Source organism: Chelonoidis abingdonii, chromosome 1 (assembly GCF_003597395.2).
Source record: "Chelonoidis abingdonii isolate Lonesome George chromosome 1, CheloAbing_2.0, whole genome shotgun sequence".
Lineage (NCBI taxonomy): Eukaryota > Metazoa > Chordata > Testudines > Testudinidae > Chelonoidis > Chelonoidis abingdonii.
Window position 1 is genome coordinate 133,448,301 of NC_133769.1, and position 11,244 is coordinate 133,459,544.

Sequence of the window (11,244 nt, forward strand, 5' to 3'; positions counted from 1 at the left end):
TCAAATCTCAATTTTGACGATTTCAATAACTCAGTCATGGGTTCGGGGTTGTTATAAATGTGTATGGGTAGGGTTTTGTGGCCTGCCTTGTGCAGGAGGTCAGACTAGATGATCATATTGGTCCCTTCTGACCTAAGAGTCTATGAGTCTATGATAAAAACTAGCATATAGTTGCAAGCTATTATTATAATAGGATAGTGCAACTAGAGGCATGATAAGCACATCAGTTCTCTCTTTCAGCATTAGTTGGATATGTAATAAAAGCTCCCCTATTACAAGTCCACCTCCTCTTCAAGCCACCTCACAGGAAGACCCTGACAAATAGATAATGTTTATAATGTTCCTTGAATTGCAATAAATTTGGAGTTTTACTGGAACTGCAAGAAGTGATTTCATTAGGTAAAAGTTCTGCACATAGACAAACCAATCTAGTATCTATCAGCTCACATGTCCCAGCTGATCTCAACTGCTGGACTGGAGCATGAAGAGAGAGATGAATTCTAAGATACAGGAGGTCCAAGTAACAAATACCTTCCCAGATCAAAACCAGCTCCTTTGATTGCACCCAAAAAAATATCTTTGAGCCCATGTAGACTATGGAGCACAGTTGTATTACAGCATGAAATGTTATGTAAATGGGCAACTAAATATTGTCCTGCCTGAACTTGCTAAGTAGTTTTAAAGGATACCTTCATGGACAGGGTATTACAATGCTCCAATCTGGAACTGAGAGGGGCATGGTTAGGTTTGCCCCAAGAGAAGTGCCACAGTCTCCAGACCGACATAAACAAGAACTCTTGATCACTGTTGCTTTCTCCACATCCATAAGCAGCCCAGGATCCTACAGAAACTCTAGACTGACAGCCTTATCATGGAAAGGTTTGTATGCTTCCTCGATTGATTGCGCTAGTGCAGATCCTTCCAGTTGTTTCCCTCAGCCCATCAACAATTTCTGTCCTTAGTAGACAGATTGGAGTTAGCTGGATATAAATCTGTGCACTGGTGTACATATATCACCTTGTATATCAACTTCCATGGTCCTTGAAACCCTTGAAAATAGTGCAATGGGAGGAGAGTGTTTAGGAGTTCTACACAGATTGTCAAGAGCAAAATATATGAAGGGTGTCCAACCCCACTACTGAAAGCCTATGTCGTGGCTGTGACATAGGTCAACTAACTGGGCAGTATTCAATTGACGTGAATATGGGGAAAAACCAAAGAAAATATCAATCTGATAGTTTTATAGGAAGCGTAACCCTAAGACACTAGCTAACTCACAGGTGTGCATCACCTGGGGACTAGACCATTTCTGGTATTTATGGGAAGATCTGAAAGGTTTCACCTGTTAAAATTCGATGCAGTGGCAAAGTGACATAGGTTAAATGTGCATAGAGTAGAAAGTTTTCATCTGTTCTGTTTAACTTCAGCCATGAGCCAACCAGAGACCGTCCTGTTCCAGATAAGGACCGTGACCTTAGATTCGAAGCATTTTGCAGATCTGTCAAGATAGAAGACAATAACCTTAAAGTAATTGTGCTTTATATCCACCATGTCCCTGGCAAGTTCAGATATCAGTTTCATCTTGAAAAGAACCCATCACAAATAGGATGATAGTGGCGGGGTTGTAAGTAATTATCTAGCGCTGAATTCTATGCAGGGCGTTGATACACTTTCAACAGGCAGAGGTCATTAGTAGCAGTTGAATGCAGGGTCTTGCACGGCATATACCATTACCACCTGAACTAACAGAGTGACCCATTAGCTGGGGGGCACTCCTCTAGTGGTCCACCAACAGTGTGGAGCCTGGGCTTTTTTAGAATGTTGGATACAGAGATGTTCTTGATCACAAAATATCCCTGTACAGAAATTCCCTATATGGAAAAGTAGTATTAGAAAATTAATGTATTTTTAGCTCTCAACTAAGATCAACACCTGGAAGCCAGAGGAGGCAGAATCATGTGTTGAGTCAGTTCAGTTCACCCCTCCATCAAGTATTCTATGGACCACAGCCCAGGATCCCCTGCCATATGGCTTTCTTTATATTGTCAATCTACAGTTCCAAAAATAGGCTCTCGAAGGAACAACAAGGACTTAATAAGGAACAACAGTGATTAAAAGTAGAGACTGGGCTGAACAAAAACTTGGAATCTGAAATCCCAACTCTAGGAGAGAGTTGCTCAAAACCCAAAGGTAGATCATAACCAAAAGGCCTTAACAGTAGAAAAATGTCTAGGAGAGGCCATTCCAGCAACACCTAGAACAAAGGATGTGAGAAGACAGTCTCATCTTTCCTCTTCACTGTCAGAGACCTAGAGGTGTTCAGCCCATAAATCTGTTTTTCCCTCCCACTCAGATACCATTCCAAGAGATGCTGTAGAATCTAGATCTAGCATTATAGGCTCAAAAGAGTATTATCAACAATTTGGTTAGTACATGACCAATTCAATTCAATTCGACTTTGGACAAAGTTTTGAAAAGCAAGTAAGTGACTTAGGTGCCTAACTCATGTTCAAAATGACTTGGGTGCTACTGAAAACTTTACCCCACATCTAATTGATTAAATGCTGATTGAATAAAATCTCCAGAAAAAAGAAAGTAGAGATAGTAGAAGTGTCTCTAAGATGAGCAGAAGGAAATATGCCCCATCTGCAAACTAAGGCAGAGGAAAAAGTAGGGGTTCTTAGAGGATTGCTCATCGATCTTTCAGAATCCTGAGATCAGAGCCGCACCACTGCTCTGGTCCCTGTATGCCTGGTAAAAAGGCCACAGCACCATAACTGAGCCCTAAAAGCTCTGTCTGGAGCAGGATTCCCCATGCACAAGTATGGTGGAAGAAAGCCAAAAGGCTGTCCTCCAAGGATCCCCTTGCAAATCCTGGCATAGTGGCAAATCCTGCCAGTGGCACCATGCAGTACTGAACACATTCCAGGCTATGTGGAGGCCTACAGGACAATACAGAAAGGCTGCCACAACTTAGACAAGCCCCCAATGATCTTTAAGTAATATCGAGGGCTTCTTCATTCTCCCAGAGCAGCCCAAGACTGGGGAGGGCTCCAAGGTGGCTTAGTCCTCCTTCCCCCTCGTTTGTAAGTTCTGTGCTGTGCCTTTGAAGTTCAACAACTTTCTAAGCAAATAACATTAGGATTCTTCGGTTTCTGAAGTCCATGAACCAAATTAATGTACATTACTTATCTATGTTTAAATTCTAGATCTATGGGTAAATTTAACCCCTTATTACAACATGTTAAAATATGTCTGGATTCCCAACAAAATTCCAGTAATGCTATCTGGTTCTAACGCTCTAACCTGAACTACTCTTGTAATATTTGTGTCCCTTTTCGATCAGGAGAGATTGTGTTCAGTGGTTTTGAGATTAAAATAAAAGATTTGTTATAATGGTAAACAAATCTGTATTTTCCTAGGGAGTAAGAGAGACCCCAAGTAGTGAGAATTTTTGTCACTAGGATTTACTGTTTTAGAGTCTGATTCTGCAAAACATTACCGAGTAAAGTATTTTACTACCATGGATATAAACTGGCCATCAGCAAGTGTAGACTTGAAATTAGATGAAGGTTTCTTACCATCACAGGAGCGAAGTTCTGGAACAGCCTTCCAAGGGCTGTAATGGGGCAAAAACCCTAACTTGTTTCAAGCCTGAGTTTCATAAATTTATAGAGGGGATGATATAATGAAGTGGCCTACAATAATGCATGGCCCATCCATAACTGCTATTAGCAAATATCTCCAATGGCCAGAGATGGACACTAGATGGGGAATTACTCTGAATTCCTAGGAAGAATTCTTTCCCAGGTGTCTTACCCACATACTCAGGGTCAAACTGATCACCATATTTAGGGTCAGGAAGGAATTTTTCCTCAGGTCAGAATGGCAGAGAACCTAGGGGTGCATTGTTCTGGGGCTGGTTTGAACTAGAGTAAATAGTGGATTTTCTGTACCTGGAAGTCTTTAAATCAAGATTTGAGGACCTCAGTAACTCAGCCAATGGTTATAGGCCTATTGCAGGAGTAGGTGGGTGAAGGTCTGTGGCCTGCAATGTGCAGGAAATCAGAGAAGATGATCATGAATCTAGTCCCACTGATATCACAGTAAGCATTATAACCAACTGCAAGTTCAGCAGGATTAGTCCCATAGGCCCCTATCCCACAGTGTGTTGCATGCAGCAGGAACACAACGAAGTCAGTGGGACTCTGTGTAGTCACAGCAGTTTTCCCCCACACATTACACAGTACAGGATTCAGGCCTCGACTCTTGTGCTAAACTTTGTCTAGTCACGTATGCTAAGTATATCTTCTCTGGTTATGAAGAAGTGGTGAATTTTTTGAATAGTAAAATTAAGGGAAAGAGAGTGGTGTCTGTGGTTGAACATTTCAAGAATTTTGATGAAGATCAGCGCCTTGATTTTATTTCACAGAATTTGAATGGAATGTTGTTACTTAAGTTTGCTTTTTTTATTTGACACTCTGATCTAGAAATGAATGTATTTACCAATACATTAATTGGGGATTAATTTTGCATGGTTTCCGGTTGGATAATCTGGTCAAAATTAATTGAAATTTGACTGATATAAAATAACAGTGACTGATCATTTCTATTAACATTTTGTGATCTAGAAAATACCATCTTTGTATTTACATATTATCATATCAATAGGGGCCTAATTTTGTTGGTTTTCCTACTGAATACATTTTTGAATATGAAAAACAGTTCTAATTTTCTCCTCACTGAGTTTTTATATGATAAAATTATGATCTGGAAAATAAGGTGATTGTATTCACTTATCTTCTGAATGGGGCTCAATATTAAACTTGTTGATTTTTTCTATTAAATAACCAAGTCTAATTTAATTAGACATGGAGAGAGAAAATATGCTAAGATCTGTATGAAGTGTTAAATCATTACATGCACAAATGCAATTCATTAGTAGTATCAGACTTTTTGTCTGTGCACTTAGGACCTGATCCAAATCCCATGTAAGTCAATAGGAGCCTTTCCATTGGCTTCAATCAGCTTTGGGTCAGGCCTTTATTACACAAGGTATTTAGAGGACTTGCCAATGAGTTTATTGTACATTATTGTCTTGGAAAGTGCATCTGAAATGAAGGGTTTTCTTCCCACAATTTTTACCCAGATAAAGGAAGGTGTTATTTGAAGCAGGTAGGAATAGTCAGGCTCAGATTTTCAGAAGTTTTCTAAAGGGGTTATGCGCCCAATGAAAACCAGTGCTTGCGTATTTCACTTTCAATGGAGTTGGGTGCATATCTTGCTTAAAGCCCCTTGAAAATCTCAGCTTTGATCTCTTTCCCGAGCTCTGTCCCTAAGCCAGACCACTTGGGTTCTGTGATGTAATCTCCCTCACCTCCATCATCGTCTCGAAAGAATTCCTCGCTATCATTTGCCGAGTGGGATTTTTTCATCTCAGCGATCCGATTTCGGGGCACTTTCCTCTTGAGGGAGGGGGAGAAAAAGGATGGTCGATTGTTTCGCTCTGGGGTCGGTGGCGTGCTGAAGGATGTGACCTGAAAGGGAAATAGGAACAGAAGAATTTTTGAAGGCAGAGTTTTATTTGATGACTTCTGCTTCTATGTAATGAGTTCGCAGATTCTAAGGCCAAGAGAGACCACTGTGATCTATTCAGTCTGACCTCCTGTATAACACTGGCCTGGAGACTTCCCTGAATTAATTCCTGTTTGAACTGTCTTTTTATTTGGTTGTCTCAGGAAGGCTAGCAAAAACCACCACCACAGCTGGCACTCTCACTGGTTGTTTCAGAACGGTGCTCAAGAAGCAAATGAACCATGGTGACTGGACAACCTTTCAAGCGTAGAAGTGTTTGCCAAGGCAGAGGTAGTGCAGAGTGTCTGGCACTGTGGCTATTTGTGCTGTGAGTAAAGAGAGGGCTTCATTCTTCAGGGCTGTCTACTGAGCACCTCATTCACAGGAAACAAAACTAGAGAAAAAAAGATTTATAAACTGATTTGGGTAACAATAAAAATATATCAAACTTAACATTGAAAAGTTAGGCAAAACAGAGAAGAAAACAAGAATGAACAATTATTAAAGTTGTGGATTGGCATATGAATGGCACACGCACCTTGCCTTGGAAATGGGGTGGACTTTTCTTGCCTTATAGAATCTTTTAGGAAGGACATTCTGTCTCAGAGGCAGGGGCAGGAAGCAACTCCTTAGACCAGGATGCTGATGTGAAAATGAAGTCAGTACATCATTATGGCAGATGAGAAAATGTGTGGAAAGGACTAGTAATGATTAGTTAGGCTAAGTGATGACAACTGCATGGAGACAGCTGCCTAGAGTGGAGAAAAGCCAGAGGACGGAAAAGTAAAGAAATCCTGTACTTGAAAAGACAGTTTCTCTTGGGCCAAACCAGGACTGGGACTGACCAGTTCAGGAACGCTTTCACTGCCTTGGTTGAGTGCTGCTGCTAGTATTACTTTAATGGTTTCTTTTCAAGTGAAAAAATGGATAGCTACTTTGCTGCCTCAGAAATCCCCATCTCATCTTTTCTTCTCTTCACAGTTAATTTAACAATTTTGCTGCGGCTTGTAGAATGCAGACTTACATTGCTCGTATCTGTCCCTACATATAAAGAGCTATGTGACACATGATTGAGGATGACAACAAAGTCTGCCAGGTTGGTGGTACACTGCAGAATCCCTCCACATCATTTCTCTCTTCATATGAAAAATTAAAAAAGCTTTTTTACACCCATCTGATCCTCCTGTTTTTGTATTTAGTCTCTATTTTCTGGCTGCCTTAGAAAAAAGCATTTTCTTTATTCTGTACACACTAGATATAACACATACATGGAAAAACAATAGTAAACTATGCATAATTAAAACTATTACCAGCAGGGTAATGTTAAGACACAAGCAACCATCAAGTAAGAACATTGAAAGTCTTGAGACACAAAGAGATCAGGAACTCCCTCTAGGCCTGGCTCGTCAAAGTTGCAATGCAGGGAAATTAACTCTACTCGAGGATATGAGACACCAGGCTTGGTTAAGGAGCCTGATCTTTCACGCCGCAGACCAGCAAAGCATGGAGAGCACCGTGGTGGCAGTTCTTCTTGCCCCTTTGGGAAGCCACGGACACAGGAAGGTCTTTTCACACTGAAGTGGCCAAGCAAAGGGGTAGCATGGATGAGCTTTGAAGGTGGCCAAGCAAAGGGGTAGCATGGATGAGCTTTGAAGAAGTCCTGTTCGGCTCTCCTTGACCAAATGAGATTGCTTGTTTCATGCAGGAGGTCAGATGAGCAGAAGTGTCCTTCTCACCTTAATCTATGAAACAGGGACTTTGAGGAAGGAGGGGCAGAGCTCACTGCTGAGACTATAGAATACAGTGGTTTGCAGTCATTGTTTCCTGAGGCTCTTCCGGTAGTGTATTCCATCCATAAGCCATCACCGTGTATAGGAGAATACGTCAGTAACTGCCTAGGCTAGGACCTGGCTCTTAAAAATAGTTCTAACACAGTATGGCATCACCCCTACCAACCAGGCAAAACAGCTTAGCTGAAATTGTGCTTATAACTGAATTATGGGCAGACTGTGATTTCTCTTCTCACATGGAATAGCATCTTACTCCAGGTGAAGGCCCACTGAAGTCACCTGAACTAGCCTCATGCTTAAAAAAGTTAAGCATATACTTAAGTGCTTTGCTGGGTTGGGGCCCTCATCTTTGCCTTAATAATAGACAGGACCCAGACTAAAAATCACATTTGTGGCAAAATTCCCTGAAAATGCCTCCTCATTGTTCTGTGTCCTATTAGATTTAGTAGCAATGCACACAATACTTTAAATTACTACAGCACCTTTCGGTAGAGAACCTCCATCTCTTATGGAAATTGCCATGGGATCTTTTGATTTCTGCACAAAGGAGACAGGGCCTCAGTTTTGACTTGCACCATCCTGACTATTGCTTCATTAAAATATCCCTCCAAAACTGTAGAGTAGTCTGATAACTTTCTATATCCACTATCTGGTCAAGAGCAACGGGCACAGAGAGCAACCAACCTACTGGCTGTACACAACATGCAGAAGCAAACTTCAGAGTCTACATGTGACTAATTACAGCCTTGGTCCACACGTTGGTTTCTGAAGCAGGGTGCATTAATGTTTATTTAGCCATCCAGTATTTCCATATACTACTTACTCTCTCATGCATAGGGGATCCTGGGTTCGAATCTTCCTCCGTTCCATACGGAGAAGTGTCTCCAGTTGAAACTCGACTCACTGCCATCTCTGCATGTCCTTTACCTTGGGGCCCCTTCATCCGTACAAACTCCATGTTGCTGTACTTGTAAAAGCCGAAGGACATCTTTTGAGCCATCTTAGCTGCAACGCTCACCTTCAATGCACAGAAAAGGAAAGAAGCACATAACATGAATTGCTAAACATTAGAGCATACATTTGCTCTACACTATAATTCTATAGAACATTTGTACAGGTGCCTGTCAGAAGGCATCTAAGCATCACACAATAACACCAATGCAAAACGTTAACGCCTACATTTTTGGAACTGTGCATTTTATGCACACACAGTTGTGCAAATCAGGGTTTGGATGCACTTTCAAAATGTTGGTCTAAAATCAAAACAATAAATAGTAGTAGATAATGAAGAACACTTTGTTCTTATATAGCATTTTTCATCTGTAGTTCCCAAAGCAGTTTACAAAGGAGGATGGCATCCCCAGTTTACAGATGGGAAAACTGAGGCAACCGAGCTCAGGCAATTCCCTCACACTGGATCAGTGGCAAAGATAGGAATAGAACCCAGGTCTTCTGAATCCCATTCCAGTATCCTATCCACTAGGCAACGCTGCCTAGCAAGAATAAAGAGCTGACTAGTCCAAATAACAGACCAACCTCAACAAAATAGTCTGTCTCAAAGGTTAACATGATACATCTAAAACAAACACATCAGATGTCATGGATCAATTCCCAGTTAACAGAGAAAACAGGTTTGAAAAAGGGATCGGTCACAAAATGGTCAAGGATGAGCCTGTTGAAATAAATGGAAATTTATTCTCCAAGGTTTGTGTGTTTCAAAATTCTCAGCAGTTAAAGATAATGTGACTCATTTTTCACCAGGAATAAATTTGACTCATTAGAGTTATGCCAGGTATTAATATGGCCAAGTGAAACCAAGCAGTTTTCAAAAATACAGTAACACTTTCTTCCTTTACCTCAAGTAGTGGCAAAATATGACAATGGATCGAAGTTCAGATTTAGAGTTCCCTCCAGTCTGCAACTTGGAGTACTTAACAGATCTAACTAGTCTATTTCAGCTAACATAACAACGTGAAATTGCAGGGAAATCAAACACATACATCATTAGCAGTATGCAGGGACTTTTCCTAGCTGTTATGTATTCGATCAGGGGCGGGCAAACTTTTTGGCCTGAGGGCTGCATCGGGTTTCTGAAATTATATGGAGGGCCAGTTAGGGGAGGCTGTGCCTCCCCATACAGCCAGGTGTGGCCCAGCCCCTGCCCCCTATTTGACACCCCCTGCTTCTCACCTCCTGACGGCATCCCCCAGGACTTCTGCCCCATCCAACCTCCCTGCTGGCCCCTCCCGGGGACTCCTGCCCCACCCATCCCCCTGCTCTCTGTCCCCACTCCATCTAACCCCCCGCTCCTTCCTGACTGCTCCCCTGGGACCCTGTCCCATCCAACCACACCTTCTCTGTGACTCCCCGCAGACCCCCTGCCCCAACTGCCCCCTACCACCCCATCCAACCCCCCTCTCCTTCCTGACTGCACTGTCCCCTAAACCTCTACCCCATCCAACCACCCCTGCTCCCTGACTACCCCCGGTCACCCCGCCCCTAACTGCCCCCTGCTGCCCCATCCAACCCTGCCTCTCCTTCCTGACTGCTCCCCCGGGACCCCTGCTCCCATTCAATGCCCCTGTTCCCTGCCCTCTGATCACCCCGAACCCTATCCACCCCTGGCCCCTAACCACCCCCCAAACTCTCCTACCCTCTATCCACCCCCCGACCCTTTACCACGCTGCCTGGAGCACTGGTGGCTAGCAGTGCGGCTGCACTAGAACAGGCAGCAGAGCACAGAGCACTGGATCAGGCCCTTGCTTTGCAGCTGCACTGGTGGTGCAGTGAGCTGAGGCTGCGGGGGAGGGAGAACAGCAGGGGAGGGTCGGGGGGCGAGCCTCCTGGCTCAGGAGCTGGATAGGACAGTCCCATGGACCAGATGTGGCCCACGGGCCGTAGTTTGCCGTCCTGTGTATTAGATACTCCACATTTTGACTTCCCACTAGACTTTTCCACTGTACTGTGTCTTCTGTGCGGACACACCTTCTGAGTGTACAAAACCATAGACTCACATGGCATGAGGTATAGGTGGGCTAGAGAAGCAGTCCCATGGTCTCCTGAAACTATGTTAATACAGGAGCAAAAACTATTTTTCTTGAGACAAAGGTATTCAGGCCCTCTCTTTTAAGGAGGGTGGGGGAGAAAACAAAGTCTATGGAGTCAAAATAGAAGAGGTACAGCCCTTCCTGGTCTAACAGGTGAACTGATGCATATATTGCTGGATTCAGAATCAGACTGTTGGATCTGAGAATTGGAATTTGCTCTCATTTGGCAGAGATGTATATTTTACCATTTAAATTTCCAACACATAAAGCCTAGCCAATGATTTAATGTCTTCTAGAGTTAGCTTGAGCTTATGGTAGAGAGAGGCAAACTTCCTTAGTTAAGGTCAACTTTTTAGCATGTTTGTCAGAGCTGCCTTCAGTGCTGAGCTCTCTGGGAGGTTCTATTGCTGGCTCTCACTCTCTCTGGAATTCTACACCAAGTGTATGTGAATTATAAGCCATTACTGTGAATATTTCACATTTCCATAGCAAATTAATACTTCAGTGGCTAAGAAAATTGCAGGAGTCCTTTCAAACCATGTGGACATACAGAATGCACCCGAGAGAGACAGAGAGAGAGATACAGTAACTCCTCGCTTAACATTGTAGTTATGTTCCTGAAAAATGCTACTTTAAGTGAAATGGGAAGTGAATCCAGTTTCACCATAAGAATTAATGTAAATGGGGGGAGGGGGGGTGGTTAGGTTCCAGGGACTTTTTTTGCCAGACAAAAGACTATTTTATTTATATGCTAAGAATATATATGCTTAGCATATATATATGCTAATAATGAACGACACATCGACTCGCTAATTCACCTGACGCGGATCTAC

The 11,244-nt window shown here is 42.7% G+C and overlaps 1 protein-coding gene across 1 annotated transcript in view; it reads right to left on the minus strand.

The window, feature by feature from the left end:
* The window catches only part of KIAA0930 (KIAA0930 ortholog), a 157,688-nt gene that overhangs the window by 9,771 nt on the left and 136,673 nt on the right, over positions 1-11,244 (minus strand). Inside the window, 3 exon segments of the mRNA XM_075070445.1 lie at positions 1,343-1,498; positions 5,378-5,537; positions 8,188-8,382. Of these exon segments, the coding sequence (XP_074926546.1) occupies positions 1,343-1,498; positions 5,378-5,537; positions 8,188-8,382 (511 nt within the window).